Source organism: Symphalangus syndactylus, chromosome 10, assembly GCF_028878055.3.
Source record: "Symphalangus syndactylus isolate Jambi chromosome 10, NHGRI_mSymSyn1-v2.1_pri, whole genome shotgun sequence".
In the NCBI taxonomy this organism is placed as follows: Eukaryota; Metazoa; Chordata; class Mammalia; order Primates; family Hylobatidae; genus Symphalangus; species Symphalangus syndactylus.
In genome coordinates, this window is record NC_072432.2 from 124,139,753 (window position 1) to 124,159,471 (window position 19,719).

The 19,719-nt window shown below is 36.1% G+C and overlaps 1 protein-coding gene across 5 annotated transcripts in view; it reads left to right on the top strand.

The window, feature by feature from the left end:
- Positions 1-19,719, top strand: part of WRN (WRN RecQ like helicase) — a 146,724-nt gene that overhangs the window by 104,736 nt on the left and 22,269 nt on the right. For all 5 annotated transcript variants that reach the window (XM_055295908.2, XM_063610892.1, XM_063610894.1 and 2 more), the window contains 9 exons: positions 3,450-3,620; positions 3,701-3,795; positions 4,636-4,711; positions 5,547-5,620; positions 9,050-9,125; positions 9,361-9,473; positions 11,978-12,092; positions 16,261-16,392; positions 19,306-19,468. In XM_055295908.2, coding sequence (XP_055151883.2) covers positions 3,450-3,620; positions 3,701-3,795; positions 4,636-4,711; positions 5,547-5,620; positions 9,050-9,125; positions 9,361-9,473; positions 11,978-12,092; positions 16,261-16,392; positions 19,306-19,468 — 1,015 coding nt within the window. The remainder of the gene's footprint in view (positions 1-3,449; positions 3,621-3,700; positions 3,796-4,635; positions 4,712-5,546; positions 5,621-9,049; positions 9,126-9,360; positions 9,474-11,977; positions 12,093-16,260; positions 16,393-19,305; positions 19,469-19,719) is intronic.

A 19,719-nucleotide genomic window follows, 5' to 3' on the forward strand; every position in this document is an offset into this window, starting at 1 on the left:
TGAGTCCAGGAGATTGAGGCTACGGTGAGCTATGATGACACCTCTGCACTCCAGCTTGGGTGACAAAGAGATACCCTGTCTCAAAAAAAAAAAATTAGAACTAGTTATCTGGAGGCCTGTGTTCTAGTCCTAGGTTTAGTACGGCTACACAGTGAGACATTAGGCTACCATTTAACATCTTTGAACCTCTGATAATTTGTTAACAATATGGGTAAAGATGACTAAGATAGATCAAAGAGCTCCAACATTCCCTCCAGCTCTGAAATTCTATGGTATCTTATTTTACTTATAAAAATAAATTATATTATGTATATTTAAAGTATACAATTTGATGTTATGGGTCACCTATAGTAAAATGATTACTATAATGAAACTAATTAACATATCCATCATCTTATATTGTTAACCATTTTTTTGTTTTTGTGGCAAAAGCAGCTGAAATCTACTCATTTAACAGGAATCTCACATACAGTACAGTGGTATTAACTGTAATTCTCATGTCATACATTTGATCTCTAGACTTGTTTATGCTACGTATGTTTGACTTTTAAACATTCTACTCAAATCAACCCTAAGTCAGGGTTAGCACAGACAAGACTTGTTAACAAGGAAGAAGGTGCCACATTGTACCTGGGTGTTTATATTTCCCTAAATCTTGTTCTGATCATATTTTAGTAAATATAATCATCAGGACACTAAAATTCATTCCTTAGCTATTAAAAAATTCTATTCTATTTTTATTGTTAAGATTTAAGAGAGCATGGTACAGATTCTCTTAACTATGCCTATCAGAAGCCTATATTTTAAGTCCAATATATAGGCACTGCTCTATTGTCTCCGTTGGGAACTTACCCTGCTTTACCTAATTTCATCCTAGCTTCCTTTTTGTGAAAGATCACCCTTATTTAGCCTATTTTTTGGCAAATCTATACCTTAGAAATAGTAAATCACATAAGCATATTAATATTTATGATGTGATTTATTTTTGTTTTCAGTCATATACTTGGGAAGATTCTCAAATATTAAAGCAGTGTATCTTTACATTGAAGTATGTCGTTCTTGTTCTGTTTTAGAAGGCTTGTATTTGCATTTTTAATATTCCAAAAGATAAACCTGTAATCCTAATGTTTTCATCAATTCAGTAAAACCAATACATTTGTAATAGAGAGCCCTATAGTTGCCTCAGTTAAGTTTGCTGCAACTCATTTTATATATTCTTTTAATTTTGATCCCTGGATTTTTAATCGATTATTAAACCTTCATTAGGATATATATGAAATGTAAAAATGTTGAGTTATAATCTGCCTTTTTCTATAATTTTATACTGCATTGTTATATAGAAATTTAAATTGCTCATAATCATTCTAGTGAATTTAAGCAGAAAGGTATTTATTACTAGGTATTAAATGGCTTATAATATTGTTGACAAGGTTCCACTGCAAAATAGTTCACCAAGGGAGCTGTGGCCTCTTCTGTGATCAAGAAGCCATGTGTCAACTTGGGAAGCTTCCACTACAGCACCTAACCCCAGACTACATTGAGTAGGAAGCTGTAATAATCAGGAAGCTTCTACCTTTGCATGCTCTGCAAACCAACGTGAGCCTGCTATAATTTGTAACCACAAAACGGATGCCTGTTGATACTTATGAAGCTTGTCATTGTATGCTGGGTTCTTTGCTAATACTTTCTTATAAACATTAAATACCTCCACAATCATGCATGCCAGCAGAAACAGCAGAGGAGTAGCCTTGGCTTCACTTCCTGCTTATACCTGTCATGCAAATATACAGAACCCAGAACCCTAGCTGAAAGGCAGTTTGAGAACTAGTATTTGTATTGTCCCAGATTCTGCAGTGGAAGAATTCATAGTAGATGGAAGTTAGAATGACCCTTGAATTACAATCAGCCACATTCACCACAAATATATTAAATAAGAGTAACTTTTCATAAAGCTCTAGGTTGACCCATAACATCAAATACTTCTTTGTTTTTTTGTTTTGTTTTGTTTTTGAGATAGGGTCTCACTCCGTTGCTCAGTCTGGAGTGCAGTGGTGTCATCATAGCTCACTGCAGTCTTGATCTCCTGAGCTCGAACGATTCTCCTGCCTCAGCTCCTGCTTCAGCCTCCTGAGTAGCTGGGACAACAGGTACACACCACCACACTATGTGGGTCTCACTGTGTTGCCCAGGATGGTCTTAAGCTCCTGGGCTTAAGCGATCCTCCCAAAGTGTTGGGATTACTAGCATGAACCACTGTGCCTGGCCCATATACTATATATGTTTAAAAGTAGTATTTAAATGTGTAGGATGAATGAAAGAGGCAGTAAAAGGACAAAGTGAATGAAAAAGTACTTTTATAGGGAGTGAAAGCAGGAGAGTCCTCTCTGTTAGAGAACAACAGAATTGCATATGACAGACTAGCTTTCTTAACATTTCTAGAACTTGATGGCTGTGAAGGCCTCCCATAGGAATTCTCCCTTCACTTAGGAAAACATACCTCAAAACCATCAGCTGTTTAGCATGCACCTGGTATATCTCAGTGAAGCAGCTAAATTATAAATGATTAAGTAAACTTTGCAATGTACCATGTGCAAAAGCACAGCGAAAACAAAAATGCATTGGAAGCTGTGAGTTGTTGCAATGCACTCATGGATGAGTAGCTATTGTTTCGCATTGGGGTTTTTTTTTTTTTTTTTTTTTGAGATGGAGTCTCGCTCTGTCGCCCAGGCTGGAGTGCAGTGGCGTGATCTCGGCTCACTGCAAGCTCCGCCTCCCAGATTCACGCCATCCTTCTGCGTCAGCCTCCCGAGTAGCTGGGACCATAGGTGCCCGTCACAACACCCGGCTAATTTTTTGCATTTTTAGTAGAGACGGGGTTTCACCATGTTAGCCACAATGGTCTCGATCTCCTGACCTCGTGATCCACCCGCCTTGGCCTCCGAAAGTGCTGGGATTACAGGCATGACACATTGCATTTTATATAATTCTCATGGTTCTAGTCTCGAGCTGTAGGATTTTGATCACTGTTTCAAACAATAATGTGAGTTTGCTAAGAGGTCTAAATAACAAAAGCTAAGTGTTCCAAACACATATCCAAACCTATACATTGGGAAATGCATCTGAATTTTATGTGAAATTTCCTGCCATTATTTAAGACACAAAAGGAACATTATTTTGATAATGTATTTATTTGTGAGTTGAGTGTTCAGAATGAGCACGATGGGTATAACATTTTTGTAGGTTTTTAAAGTTGAGGGAGCCGCTGTGGCTCAGGCTGGTTGCCCTTGCACTTGGGGAGGCGAGGCTACATGTTCGAGGCCAACCTGGTCAACATTGATTAAAGTTGAAATTTAGTGTAAATCCAAAGAATCAGTAGACAAGTCTGTGTTTTACTTAACCTATATGTTTAAAGTAGCATTTTTAGATACTGATTTTATTCCTAATTTCAGAATTCTCAGCGTCTTGCCGATCAATATCGCAGGCACAGTTTATTTGGCACTGGCAAGGATCAAACAGAGAGTTGGTGGAAGGCTTTTTCCCGTCAGCTCATCATTGAGGGATTCTTGGAAGAAGTTTCTAGGTATAACAAATTTGTGAAGATTTGCACCCTTACGAAAAAGGTAAACAGTGTAGGAGTCTGCCTGTTTAACTTAATTTTGTTTCCCACTCTGTATTAAAAGATCCTTTTTGCTTTTAATAGGGTAGAAATTGGCTTCATAAAGCTAATACAGAATCTCAGAGCCTCATCCTTCAAGCTAATGAAGAATTGTGTCCAAAGAAATTTCTTCTGCCTAGGTTCATTTTTCAGTTTTTTTCTTGTAACTTCTGGGTTTTTTGTTGCTATTTATGTGATTCAGATTATACCAGTTTATAGGCCTCTCACAAGTAAAATGAATTACCTGTTTATTTTTGTATGCCTATTTTAGTCAGTTTGGGGGAAGGGATCTGTGAGGAAAGGGTAAGTCATAGAGCACTTTTCTTTTTTAAGAGACAGAGTCTCTCTGTCGCTCAAGCTGGAGTGCAGTGGTGCGATCATAGCTCACTGCAGCCTCGATCTTGTGGGCCCAAGTAATCCTCAGCCACCTGAGTAGCTCATAGACATGCACTACTATGCCCAGCTAATATATTTTAATTTTTTGTATAGAGACAAGGTCTCCTTGTGCTTCCTAGGCTGGTCTTGAACTCCTGAGCTCAAGTGATCTTCCTGCCTCAGCCTCCCAAACTACTGGGATTAGAGGCATGATCCACCACTCCCAGCCAGAACATTTTCTTGGTTGATGGGAAGTAGCTGACCATGGTATTTAGAAAACTTCTTTCTCATTGATTAAAGAAGCAGTATTGAAATCAATGCTGAGGAATCCATATATCGTATTTACTTCTCGTGTGTAGAAGTGGAAAGGGAATACATTTGTTGCTTACTTTTTTGTACCTTTACGTGCGATTTATCACTTGTGAGTTTTTTTTTTCAAGCATCTTAAAGCTTCCAGAGCTTTTTCTGGAAAAAAAAATCAGTTTTAAAAATCACCGGTTCTAAAAGGGTAATATCTTATTCATCTTTCTGAGAGTGGAGTATCATGATTCATGAATTTAGATACTTGCATCTTAACATTTGAAATACATTTTATTATTTTTCAGCTTGAAAACTGTCTCTTCAGGCACCAAAGAGCATTGTTATAATCAAGTACCAGTTGAATTAACTACAGAGAAGAAGGTTTGTTTTCAAGAAATTGTTCTGATTTATTTCATTCTTTATTGATTCAAATTCTGTTTAAAATTTTATATTTTAATTCCTTTCCAATTAAAGAGAAAATGGCATATATAACAAAGCATAAAATTTGGCAAGGGAATTGATGTGAACAGACTAAAATGTATGGTATATAATTTCTGGGGCTAATAAAGAACTGGAGGTATTTGAGAAAGGAATTAATTTGGGTTCTTTTAAACCTATCTTCTAACTCATTTGGCTTAGAGTATTCACATGTTATAATACTTATAGTTGATCAAAAAATTGATTCCTAAGTGTTTTATTAAAGACACACACACACACACATACATTCTTTCTCTCTCTCTGTCTCACACACATACACACACACTCACATACTTTCTTGCTTTTTTTGATCTAAGATCTTAGATAACTATTACAGATTAAATACTAATTCACTGGCAGACTTCAGCTAATTAGAATGCTGGAATAATAGGCAAGCATAGTGAATTACATTTTCTGGTGAACCTTTTCTGCTTTATTGAAGTATGCAGAATGTAATTGAATTGTTTTTATAACTTTGGCATTTGCTGTATCTTAGAGCATTCTTTTGATGATTTATTTTCTGTAGTTTTGGGAGGGATAAGACATTGGAATGCGTTTCTAACTACCTTTGGAACTTTAGAAACTGATAATTTAGGAGGTTATTTTCAGGTGATTTATTTGACGGCTTGATTAGGCAAAGAAAAAATTGTGATTTTGAGATTTTTGTGTCTTATTTTCTTCACATTTAAAAGTTTTTTGAAACTTTTTTTTTAACGGACCTTTATATGTTTAAATGCAGTCTAACTTGGAGAAGTTATATTCTTATAAACCATGTGAAAAGATTTCTTCTGGGAGTAACATTTCTAAAAAAAGGTACAGAGTGCCATATTTCTATGTTCTATACTTACTTTATGAATACTTTTTTTTCTAAAGAGAAAGAACTGTCAGATATTGGGCTATTTCATTGGCAAAAGGAAGTTAAATTTAAAACATAAGCTCTTCAGTATTAGAATGATCAAAGTGAGCTATGAAATAATAATGTTAATTTAATAGCTAACACTTCTTGGATATTACTGTTTGTCAGGCATTATGTTAAACGCTAAGAACTTTATATGTGATATCTCATTTAATTCTTACAAGAGCCTAACAGCTGTTATTATTTATCGCCATTTTATAGTTGAAGATACCAAGGGTTAAGAAGTTGACAAACTTGTTCAAGAGCATACAGCTAATGGCTGAGCTGGCTTTCAAATCTATATTTATCTACCTCTAGCATCAAGACACTATTTATTTTTCTTTGTATGAAATATATACAGGCATACTTTGTTTTATTGTGCCTGGCTTTATTGTGATTTGCAGATATTGTGTTTCTTATAAATTGAAGGTTTGTGGCAGCCCTGCGTCAAACAGGTCATATTAGCCCCATTTTCCAATAGCATGTTCTGTTGTCATGTCTTTGTGTTATATTTTGTTAGTTCTTGACCGGCCATTCACCGTTTTTCTCCCTCTCCTCGGGCCTCCCTGTTCCCTGAGAGACAACAAAATTGAAATTAGGCCAGTTAATAACTCTAGAATAATCTCTAAGTGTTTTTTTTTTTTTTTTTTTTTTTTGAGACTGAGTCTCACTGTCGTTCAGGCTGGAGTGCAGTGGCACAATCTCGGCTCACTGCAGCCTTCACCTCCCGGGTTCAAGCGACTCTCCTGTCTTAGCCTCCTGAATAGCTGGGACTACAGGCGCCCCCCACCATGCCTGGCTAATTTTTGTATTTTTAGTAGAGACGGGTTTTTGCCGTGTTGGTCAGGTGGATCTTGAACTCCTAACCTCAGGTGATCCACCCGCCTAGGCCTCCCAAAGTGCTGGGATTACAGGTGTGAGCCGCTGTGCCTGGCCCATCTCTAAGTGTTTAAGTGAAAGGAAGATTCACATGTCTCTCAATTTAAATCAAAAGCTAAAAGTGATTAAGCTTAGTGAGGAAGCCATGTCAAAAGCTGAGATAGGCCAAAAGCTAGGCCCCTTGCACCGGTTAGTTTGCAAAGGCAAAAGTTCCTGAAGGAAATTAAAAATGCTACCCCAGTGAATACACCAATGATAAGAAAGCAAAGCAGCCTTTTTGCTGATATGGAGAAAGTTTTAGTGGTCTTTATAGGAGATTAAACCAGCCACAACATTCCCTTGAGCCAAAGCCTAATCCAGAGCAAAGCCCTAACTCTCTTCAATTCTCTGAAAGCTGAGAGAGGTGAGGAAGCTGCAGAATAAAAGTTTGAGGCAAGCAGAGGTTGGTTCATGAGGTTTAAGGAAAGAAGCCGTCTCCATAACATAAAAGTGCAAAGTGAAACAGCAAGTGCTGGTGTAGAAGCTGTAGCAAGTTACCCAGAAGATCTAGCTAAGATCATCGATGAAGGTACCTGCACTAACAGACTTTGAATGTAGACCAAATGCTTTCTACCAGAAGAAGCTGTCTAGTACTTTCATAGCTAGAGAGAAGTCAATACCTGGCTTCAAAGCTTCAAAGGACAAGCTGACTCTCTTGTTAGAAGCTGATGCAGCTGGTGACTTTAAGTTGAAGCCAGTGCTCATTTAGCATTCTGAAAATCCTAGGACCCTTAAGAATTATGCTATATCTACTCTGCCTTTGCTACATACATGTAACAACAAAGTCTTGATGATACCTGTTTACAGCGTGGTTTACTGAATACTTTAAGCCCATTGTTGAAACCTGCTTAGACAAAAGATTCCTTTCAAAATGTTACTGCTCATTGACAACACTTAGTCACCAAGAGCCATAATGGAGACATACAAGGAGACTAACGTTGTTTTCATGCCTGCTCACTTAACATCGATTCTGTAGCTCATGGATCAAGAAGTAAATTAACTTTTCAAGTATTATTATTTAAGAAATACATTTTGTAATGCTTTAGCTTCCGTAGATAGTGATTATCAGAGACAGGTTTTTAAGAGGTTTTCCAGAAAACCTTCTGGAAAATATTCACTATTCTAGATGTCATGAAGAATATTTGTGATTCAGGAGAGTAGATTAGAATATCAGTATTAATAGGAATTTGGAAGAAGTCGATTCTCATTAAAATCAAGGGTTTAGTGATAGACATACTGAGTTTGGGATACCTGTGGAGTAGTCCAGAAATTAATTTAAATATGTGGGCTTAGTGTACAGAAGTGAGCAGGGTGCTTATATATGAATAAATATTATTTTAAGATATATTTAAATTTTCCTTAAAATAATACCTATACTTGATATAAAAAGTTAATTGGAAATTAGTGGCTTATGACAAGCATACCAGCCCACACTCTTCCCAAACCCACTTTGCTCTTATTCATAGAAGCTGTCATCTTCAAATCTTCCAGCTGATTTCTCTGGCGTGTGCCTTCTTATTTCTGAATGACATGCTTAGAGTACTATTTTTTTGACTTAGCAATTTTAGAAATTTTCTACTCATCTCCTATTATGGTAGATTTCCCCGCCTTCATTCCTCCTCCAATATAATTATATTTTGTCATATTAATAATTTGTTTATATATATTTTTAATATAATATGATAATATTGTATTTATATTATTATAACTACACAAATATTATATACATACTACTAACCCAACTGTGTCATTATGGCCACCACTACCTGTATTTTTTTCCTCGTGTTAGTGATTGTCTTTGTTTTCTTTTCTTGGTTTTTAGTATTCCTTTTACTAATTTTCTTTTTTCCTATTTCAATCTCTCATTGTTTGTTTACTCATTTGGAGTGTTCCTTGACTTTTATCCCCTCTCACCTAGTGACATTTTAATTTTAGTTATCAAATTTTTAACTTCTAAGAATGCTTCTTGTTCTCTTCTTGTTTCTTCTTCCCCACCAGCCAAAAATCTGTGATGTTATAGCAAGGATCATACATTGTATCCCAGTAGGTTAAGAAACCTTGGTTAAAACCTGTTGCATCCCAGTAAGTTAAAAGATATTAACGTGTCATCTTCAGTATGGATAAAAGAATATTTTCTTTCAAAAGCAGTTGGTTGAGGAAGAGAATGGGACAAATGCTCTTTTTAAAATACACCAATTTTGTAATGAACTCAAATTGCAATTTTAACTTTACCATTATAATGAATGTATTTTTTCCAAAATGTTTCAAATCTAGGCTGTTGTCATTTAAATAACAAATTACCTTACTGGTATCATGGAGAATAAATGTTTGTACTGATTTGGAAAGATATTCTCATTTAGAGGATGAAATAGAAAGTAAATGAGGAGAAAAAAAAGCTTTTATTATTTATTTTCTTTTAAATATTTTAGTATCATGGTACAGTCACCAGAAAAATCTTACAGTTCCTCAGAGCCTGTTATTTCGGCACAAGAGCAGGAGACTCAGGTAAGGCTTTTGTAAAAAGGTAATTAGTTTATGATAGAGTGGTTATGATTCTATGCATGCTTGAAATTCTGTATTTTGCCAGTATTTTAAAAATTGTTCTTAAGCTAAGAGTCTGAGTTTATATTTCAGTTTATATTCATTCTAAGGAAAAATGTGGTATCTGAAGCTCTAAAAATAAAGGACTAGATCTTTTAAGTACATTTTAAAAAGTGTTGTTTCTTTGTTTTTTGTTCAGATTGTGTTATATGGCAAATTGGTAGAAGCTAGGCAGAAACATGCCAATAAAATGGATGTTCCACCAGCTATTCTGGCAACAAACAAGATACTGCTGGATATGGCCAAAATGAGGTAAACTATATTTTGCATGTGTTCTCATTTATTTCCTTCTAACAGAATAGATTTGGAAAATATATCTAAGTTGATAATATGACCATAGCTTCCACTGTCACATCTGGGAGGTGACACAGATTGCCCCTGCTGCGATGCTTATCTCTTTGCCAAGCTTTAGTACCGTGTTTCTATATAAATAAAAACCAGTTACGTTTTCAGCAATCATATTCAATATTTATAAAATCTAACTCCTTATCTACCCACCCTGCATTTTATCCAAATGCTGAAACTCCTCTTTTTGGATTCTTTATTTTTGATTATCGTACCATCACATTCCTAGTCAGAAGTTCCTAATGCTTAAAACCTCTGATCCAAATTTTCTCTCCTCCAGTATAAAACCCCTTCCTCTTCCTCTTCTTCTTCTTCATTTTTTTTTTTTTTTGTCTGAAGACATGTCTCACTGTGTTGCCCATGCTGGAGTGTAGTGGTGCGATCACTGCTCACTGCAGCCTTGACCACCTGGACTCAAGCTATCCTCCCACCTCAGCCTCCTGAGTAGCTGGGACTACAGAACATGCCACCATGCTCAGCTAATTTTTGTATTTGTTGTAGAGACAGGGTTTTGCCATATTGCCCAGGCTGGTCTTGAACTCCTAAGCTCAAGCAATCTTCCCGCCTCAGTCTCCAAAGTGCTGGCACTACAGGTGTGAGCCACTGTGCCTGGCCTCTTTTTCTTATTTAAATACTTTTCATACCTTTTGTAAAACAGGTTCCTTGTTGCCTGTCTATGCCTTCCTCCTCCTTCTTAATGACACCACGTTAATTCTGACTGTTTTCCCTTGGCCTGTTGCAGAAGCCTTTTAACTATTAACCCTTCATTCTCTCTCTCTGTTTCATCCGATGTATGAGTACCAAACTAAATCTTCCTTTATCATATCTTACTTCTGCTTAAATGGTTTCTTTCTAGCTTAGAATTCAAGGCCCTCCATTTATGAACTTAAACTTACTTTTCCATCTAAGTTACAGAATTTGAAATGGTTTATCTTACCTGGATTGTTTATCACTTGTTGAAGACCCGTTTTCAACTTCCATATATTTATTTACAGTGTTGCTTCTCCTTGTAGTTTCCTTGATTCCTCAAAATTCCTTTTAAGAAATTCTTGAAGATCTCGCTTTATTACTATTTCTCACTTTATTACTATAACGACTATGAGAAGGTCTTTCATGGTCTTATCAGCAAAGTAATTCCTCTCTCTTGAATTCATAGAGGACTTTCAGATGAATTCTAAAGATGCTTCTGTAGCACTTACCACACAATGCTATATTTTATTTTTTTGTAATTAGTGGTAAACAAGTATTATTATATCTTCTAGATTTTAAACTCCGAATAAAGATACTAGCTCCTCATCTTTTTGTATGTCTCCTGTAGCACCTAGCATAATGCCTCATAAACACGAGGTGATCATTAAATATTTAGAAGAAATTATTTCCCAAGAATAGTTGCTTGGTAATTGTATTTGTCTTTTGCTTCCTTTTAAAAAATTGTTTCTGTCACTAAATTGCATCCAATAGATGTTACTTGAGTACAGAATTTCTAATGACATTACACAGTGCTACATCTGACACTAATTCTTTTGTTAAAAAATAAATATTCTAAGACCATACTTTAATAGAGGTTTTTTTTTTTTTTGTTTTGGTGACGGAGTCTCACTCTGTCACCTAGGCTGGAGTGCAGTGGCGCGATCTCGGCTCACTGCAACCTCCGCCTCCCAGGTTCAAGCAATTCTCCCGCCTCAGCCTCTGGAATAGCTGGGACTACAGGTGCACGCCACCACCCCCAGCTAGTTTTTTGTATTTTAGTAGAGATGAGGTTTTACTGGGTTGTCCAGGCTGGTCTTGAACTCCTGAGCTCAGGCAATCCAACCCGCCCCGGCCTCCCAAAGTGTTGGGATGACAGGTGTGAGCCACCATGCCTGGCCCAGAGGAGATATTTAATGAAAAAGAATAATCATTAGATCGGCAAATTTTTAGAAGGAGGGCATCGAATGGGTTCTTGGATTTTGGACACAATAAGAAATATTGAGCTAAAAGTCTGAAGGAATTGGCAGATATACTGTTACAGATAAACACTTTGTAGAAGAAAATAATGAATGAGACTTTCTTAGCCTCTTAGTTGTTCCCCGTTAGAGCCTCATATTTTTCCTTTTCGTGACAATAAAAATAATAATAAAATCAGTAATAGAGTGAATATATGAGATGTTAACCTGTTTCTTTATGACAATGTCCTGTTTACCAGTTAACAGTGTGTTTTTGTGGTGATGGGGGCAAAACAAATCTTTAAATGGTAGAAAGCAAAGAAAGAAATTATAAAACATGATTAGTTGTATTATACATTGTTTTGGTTGTTGGAAAAACTATACGTTTATTGAGAGAATCATTATGAAGCTGAGCATCAGCTATATTGCTGGAGTGATACTGTTTCAGTGGTTTCTTGACCTTTTTGTTGTTGTTATTAAACACAGACCAACTACGGTTGAAAACGTAAAAAGGATTGATGGTGTTTCTGAAGGCAAAGCTGCCATGTTGGCCCCTCTGTTGGAAGTCATCAAACATTTCTGCCAAACAAATAGCGTTCAGGTAAAATACTGTGGTTTGCAGGAGCCCTTAGAGAATAAGCATTTTTTGTAACCATTTCAAAAGTACCCTTCAGAAGCAACATTTGCTCACTTTATTTGCATTTCCATACTGGACACTTAGAAAATGAATTAAAATGGTTTTTACAGTCAATCTGTTGTAAAAACATGTCAGTTATCTACTTTTAAAGATGATACTAAAAAGTAGTTGTCCAGGCTGCTGATGTCTTTCTATTTCATTGGGAGGTTTTGTTTTTAAATTGGAAACACTATTTTAGGTTGATAAATTATAATTTTACATTCAAATGTGGTAGTTGGAATTTAAAGCTGGAGAGTTATCCTTCCTATAAGTTGGTCAGGAGCTCGGCCACTTTCTCTTGGTTTAGCGTCTTCTCTAATCTCCCTTCTGTTCCAGTAATGTTGTCTTTTGATAGTAAGTGGATTTCATATTATTCTCTTCAGTTTTAATAGTGTTTCCTTCATATCCTTTTATTATTGCTTGTTCTGCCATAAGTGGCCATTTCCAGAAAGGTCATTTGGGATTTTCTCTAAACTCCACGTAGCAGACTCTATGATGCGTACTCTGCAGAAGGTGAGGCAGTGGGAGGTAGAGGGGAGACTACTGGACTAGGAGTCACGGAATCAGGACTTCAGTTCTTCCTTACAGTTGTTCACCTGGTGAACCTGCACATGTCCTTTAATTTCCTTGGGTCTCCATTTCCTCAGCTACACAATGGAAATGACACTTCCTCCCCCACATCCAGGAAACAACAGATGACATTAGAAAAATAGAAGACATGGGATAAGTATAAAACGTTGAAAGAGTTAAACACATTCAAGGCAATATTAAGGGATTATTTTTTACTTCCAAGAAGCTCCTGGAAGCTTTGGGCAGGCACAGTTGGATCCTACTTTAGAAAAATCTTTCTCTAACTATAAGTAGAAAATCCTTCTGCTTTTTGAATGTAGCATTTCCCTCTTTTGATATAGAGTATCTTTGGCAACTTTAAATTTTCTTTTTCATACTCTTATATAAGACATCATGTGAAAATTCTTATTTCTTACTGAGTTTTTGGAAATGAAATTATAATGTCTTAATAGTTTGAGAAAGAATATCATACCTACCAGCGGTAATTGAGTAAGTTCCCTCTCTTTGGACACTTGACGGTAGTATCTTCTTTGATGAATTAGTGATATTATTTAATAATGAATGAATGATCTCTCCTAACTCCCCTTCAGAAGAGGAAACTGAAGTAGGGGAAAAGGTAAATTCCCCAAGGGATAGGTATGAAACCTTTATGAACCTTCTGGATAGAGAAGATGACTACTGATTTCTGTGATTAGAAATTATACTTGGGTTATTCTGCAAATTGAAACGATTTATTTTAAAAAAAATCAACTTTAATGTTTATTAAGCAAGTTTTGTTATTCATGAGTTCCATTAGCCTTTAATTTTTTTTTTAAATTTTGAAGTAAAATTTCTTACTGTCACAATACACATTAAAAATTACAAATATGACACATATTAAACGCATTAAGATGGCCATATAGGAAAAATATGCTAAAATATTTTTATATAAATACATTTTTTGAGAATTTTGAGAATTTATGGAATGAAGTAATGATATAATCCATAAATGTACAATTAAAGAGTTTAGGGATATCCAAAATACTTGGCAAAGTAATCTGAAATAACACTCTTAGGAAGGTAGGGCAACAGTGTGATTCTAGTAAGCAAAAATCTAATCAAATCATAGTCTAGTCCCAGCTACTCGGGAGGCTGAGGCAGGAGAATGGCGTGAACCCAGGTGGCGGAGCTTGCGGTAAGCCGAGATCGCGCCACTGCACTCCAGCCTCGGCGACAGAGCGAGACTCCATCTCAAAAAAAAAAAAAAAAAAAAAAAAGACTATATGAACATATATGGCATAAATATGTACAAATATTATTTATTTAAAAAAAATCCAGGGGTAGGGGCAGGGTAGTTAGAAAATACCTAAGGATGTTCATGAAATAATACTGGCTATGAATGACAGTTGCTGAAACCAGGTGATGCCCATCTTATTCCCTCTACTTGTGTATATATTTGATATATCCCACAATAAACCTTAAAAAAAAAAGATGAGTGGTCAATTATAGGAAGATATAAATAGAAAAGGCAGTAAGGACAAAAGTTGGCAAAGCTTACCTAAGCACTCTTCAGATAAAAAGACATTTTTGCTAACTAGATTTGAATATTATAGTTTAATTGTCAAGGAGAATGCCTCAACTTAATCTTTGTTAAGAGACTACTTAAGGCACTATCAGAAGTTCCCTTATGGCGAGGTGCAATCCCTCGTGCCTGTAATCCCAGCACTTTGGGAGGCCAAGGCAGGCAGGTTGCCTGAGGCCAAGAATTAGAAAACAACCTGGGAAACATAGCGAGACCCCACCTCTACAAAAACAATTTTTAAAATTAGCCAGGCGTGGTGGTGCTAGCCTGTAATCCCAGCTACTTAGGACACTAAGGCAGGAGGATTGCTTGAGCCCAAGGATTTGAGGCTGCAGTGAGCCATCATTGTGTCACAGTACTCCAGCCTAAGTGATAGGGAAAAAAAAAGTGTCTTTGTTATATTCCAAACTTGTTCTCAACTTTCAGGTGAGCTGGCTTCCTATATAACTCTTCTATAGGACAGAACATACTGGTTGGGGCAAGTGAAACCGTCCAGTTGTATGCCTCATAAATTAATGAATTTGCTTTCTAATATATACAGTGATATTTATACACACATACACATAAAACCAAGTTCAATAGATGGGTAGTGCAGCTCTATTCCCCAAAACCCAACTACCCTGTAACAAGACACATTAGACTTTTGAGCTTGCAAGGATGAGGATGAAATGCTGGCCTAGACCATGGCGTTGCCACAGTGGGGTGACCAGTCTGAACAGCCAACAATGCTTCCTCAGTAAATACCTATTTTGTCTTGGTGGGGTTTCTACAAATTGCAAAATGCGGCTATTCTGAAGCTGTAAAAGAGAAACAGACACATGTAATACCTGGGACTGTTTTATTAGGCCCACCATATGCTCAGAACATGAAATCTCCACTGCTAGGGTTATTTGATTGAAATTATGTTTTGTGTTGATGTGAGAGTTTAGCTCTGAGATTCTTCCACATGTAAAATGTAATCCCCCAAAAGATTTGGCAAGCACGTTTTATTGCCTTGGGTCAGATAATTCAAACATTAGGCATCATCTATATAGCATGTAAAAAGTAAAACAGAAACATTTATGTTTCTCACCAAGAAGTAAATTAATACTCAACTAATATATTTCTTAAACTCCCTAGTAACAGAGTATGGAAACAAAAAATAAATTTCTTTCCAAAAGAAGAGCTCATAGACACATTTCCTCATATATGTATACATAATATAGTAGAACACATGATAAATAACCTTATAAAAATCATACCAATATCATTCATCAAGAGACGAGGCTCTTTATTAATTTCGTTTGTTACAGGTTTTATTATGACTGTAGTATGCTGTTTTCATCTACCTTTTATGTGTAGTTAAAAAAAAGTTGTCTATCTCTTTACCTTTATTTCAGCCTTTAAAAAGATTCCATTATTTTTTCATTAATCTTGTTTTTCAGTCGTTCCTCATTTTTTCTTTTAAACATTTCTTAAAGAACCATATTTAAGATTTTATAGAATACTTAGATTTCTAGTTGGGATGTATCATTTAAAATTAGATATGTAGAGAGAGTGTTATGATGTATTTCCTTATGATATATTAGTGGTTACAGTACCTAAATTTGAATAGTGATTCTGTTCATTCATTCCTTCATTCATTCAATATTCACTTCCAGGGAAATGGGGACTTATTTAAAGACAGAGTGGTTCACATTATAGTTCCTTTTTTTAGTCCTTCTTATTGGTTAAAGAGAAGACTAGGAAATGTTTGTTATCACAAGTACTTTATTAAAATTTTGTGTGCTCTAGCATTATTTTACCTTTTTAAATCAATATGTTAAAAATTCAACTTCTTTTTGAGCTCTCCATAAAAAGGGAATTATTTGTTGCTTATAGGTTTAATTTGTGTTTTTTTTTCTTGATGGCTAATTATCATATTTATATTCTATTATTGTATTGATATTACTGATCATTTGTGCTACATTAAAAATTCTGTAGACAGACCTCTTTTCAAGTACAAAACCTCAAGAAGAACAGAAGACGAGTCTGGTAGCAAAAAATAAAATATGCACACTTTCACAGTCTATGGCCGTCACATACTCTTTATTCCAAGAAAAGAAGATGCCTTTGGTAAGTGTGACTTTCATGTTACAGGGAGTTTTTTTGGTTTATTTAAACTTGTGTTTTATCAGCTTTTTAGTATTAAAGCTCTGGCTTGGGATCAATTTCCTCCAACCCTACAATAAAGCTCAGTTTATTTTTAATTTTAAAAGAGAATATTGTTTTCTTTTTCTGTTAAGCCTCCCTGTTAAGTAATAGCAGCAAGTTTAGTTTGGCCATGAATATCTTCTAGAGATTGTATCGGGGTACTGATAAACACATTTATAGCTCAGGGATACTGCATCAGCCATATTTTAAAATGGGACTAATAGTTTAAAAACTATAAATATTCACAGTGTTAAGAAACAATCTCAAGATGCATTAAGAAAAAGGAAGGTGCAAAACAGAAAAACAAACGTAAATGTGTGTGCATAAGCATGCTTATGTAGTCACATATTCTTGTATGTGTACAAAAAATACACACTGGATCTCTGGAAGCATAGCCAAGCAACTGGAAATATGTTTTTAAAAACTTGCTTTTCATTCTATCTCTTCTAGTACTGTTTTGATGCTCTTTGAAAACAATCTAATTGCTGTAACAAATGACCATACGTAGGCCGGGTGTGGTGGCTCATGCCTGTAATCCCAGCACTTTGGGAGGCTGAGGCAGGCGGATCATTTGAGGCCAGGGATTTGAGACCAGCTGGACAACATAGGGAGACGCTGTCTCTACTAAAAATACAAAAATTAGCCGAGCATAGTGATGCATGCCTGTAATCCCAGATACTTGAGAGGCGGAGACATGGGACTTGCATGAACCCAGGAGGCAGAGGTTGCAGTGAGCTGAGATTGCGCCACTGCATTCCAGCCTGGGTGACTGAGCAAGACTCGGTCTCCAAAAAAAAAAAAAGACCATATGTAATGTTTCTTCATTGTTCTAAGATAAATCTTTAAGGCTGTTGAGGTTTATTGTATACAAAATGGAGAGTAAGTTTTAATGGAATGGGACAAAATGAGGCTTACGGTTAAGTTTGAGTTCACATCCTCTTGACATTAAGTTGATTTGGAACAAGTGATATGGTCCAATGCCTGCTTTTCTGTTGTCTTTGGTTCCATCCACTAGTGCCTGTGTTACACACCTTTTATTCAGGTTTGATCATTTAAAATAAATAAGAATAAGCAGTCCATAGCTTATCTTACTAAATAAATGCTCTAATTTGACAGTCGTGTTTCTTAAAGTTCCTTACAAAGGCCATTGCCGAAGAAACCAAATAATTCCATTATACTATTTTTGAAATAGAACACATAAGAAATGGGAATTTCAAGTTCAGTTTCTTATGTAAATAATAACTTCTATGTACATGTTAAATATGCCTGTATATACCTCATTTGACCATGTATGTATAGTAGAAATGACAACAGTTACTAAGAAAATTTGTTATTGGCTCCAAATTTTCTGAATAAAGTGTATTCTAATGCTCCGCCGAAATACGGGGTTTCATGTGTTAGTTTATGTATTCATGGTTAAAAATGTGAAGACTGTTATATCTTCATTTGTGTCTTTTGGTATTATTTGGTTGTATTTTATTGTGTGATAGGTGGTATAATTATCCTTACCTCCCAGGAGTCTGAGAGGGTCTTGCCAGTTAACCGCAGAATTCAACATGCTTAGAACTAATTAATCAGGAGCAATACTACAATTAGTTGGAGGTAATTTGAAACCTGGTATCAAATAACCCTGATATTATGCACACATGGTGCACACTTTTCTAGTAGACATTTAATGAAAGTAATTTAAAACCTACCTTTGAAGGATGAAAAACATTGCCTTAAATGCTCTATTCTGTGAAAGTATCAACATTTATGCAAATACAGTCTAAATTCAGACTTTGAAAATGTATTGAAAGAGAGGATCATGAAATAAGTTAGAGCTGAGTGACAAAGCTTTCTGAGTGTTTAAAAGAATGTTTTACCTAATAAGTATCTGAAATGTATTTGGAGCCACATTTGTTTAAAGAACTGTATAAATATGTAGCACTGTTCATGTGAAGTTCAATAGTAGGAAAATGCTGACAGCCCTTGTGGAACTGTGGTTATTATTTTATGAATAGAGCCAATTTCAAACACCTATTAGAGTCTTCTCAGGAACCTTTTATAGAATGCATCTGGAGCCTTATGTTATCGCTAAGCATTTTAGGATTTGTCTTCTTGGAAATTTGTGTAACCAAACTACCATGTGTTATTTCAAGTGTATATAGTATTGGGTTACAGTTTACTATGTTTTCAGAAGGTTGTGACAACTATTAGACGTACAGAGAATGACTTCTCTGCCACTAATGGCTTTCTAAAGTGAATAGAGAGGGGCGAGGATTGAATTCTTCGGTAAAGCTGGGTGATTTTGTTTTATTCAATACAGTATAAGTATAAAAAGTAGAACCTATAGAGAGCTGTAATGGGGGTAGTTTTAAAGAAATTCTGGGCTGGGCATGGTGGCTCACGCCTGTAATCCCAGCACTTTGGGAGGCCGAGGCGGGCGGATCACAAGGTCAGGAGATCGAAACCATCCTGGCTAACACAGTGAAACCCCGTCTCTACCAAAAATACAAAAAAAAAAAAAAATAGCTGGGTGAGGTGGTGGGCGCCTGTAGTCCCAGCTACTTGGGAGGCTGAGGCAAGAGAATGGCATGAAGCCTGCAGTGGGGAGCCTGCAGTGAGCCAAGATTGCGCCACTGCACTCCAGCACTCCAGCCTGGGCGATAGCACGACTCTGTCTCAAAAAAAAAAAAGAAAGAAACTCTGAAAATGAAAAACTTAGGTAAAGGTTTAGTTCATTGTTTATTTCACACTGAGCATTTACTACCTGAATGTTTTGGACATTTTATTTCCATGACTGGAGTGGACACTTTTGCAATTCACTGGGTTCTTTTGCTGTTCTTTCTCTAGAAGAGCATAGCTGAGAGCAGGATTCTGCCTCTCATGACAATTGGCATGCACTTATCCCAAGCGGTGAAAGCTGGCTGCCCCCTTGATTTGGAGCGAGCAGGCCTGACTCCAGAGGTTCAGAAGATTATTGCTGATGTTATCCGAAACCCTCCCGTCAACTCAGGTGAGAAGCGTGGCCTGGCTCTGCACCCTTAATGACTTGATGAAGTAAACAAGCAATCCACTATATTTTTCACTTTTAACAGCATTAATCCTTTATGCTATTATGAAAACCTTACTTTTGTGATTCTTTTTCTTGTTTTAGGAAAACAATCTTTCTTCCCATTATCACTCACAGGAAAATATAGTGAGAAATTTTTTTGTTTTGTTTTGTTTTTTGAGACAGAGTTTTGCTCTGTTGCCTAGGCTGGAGTG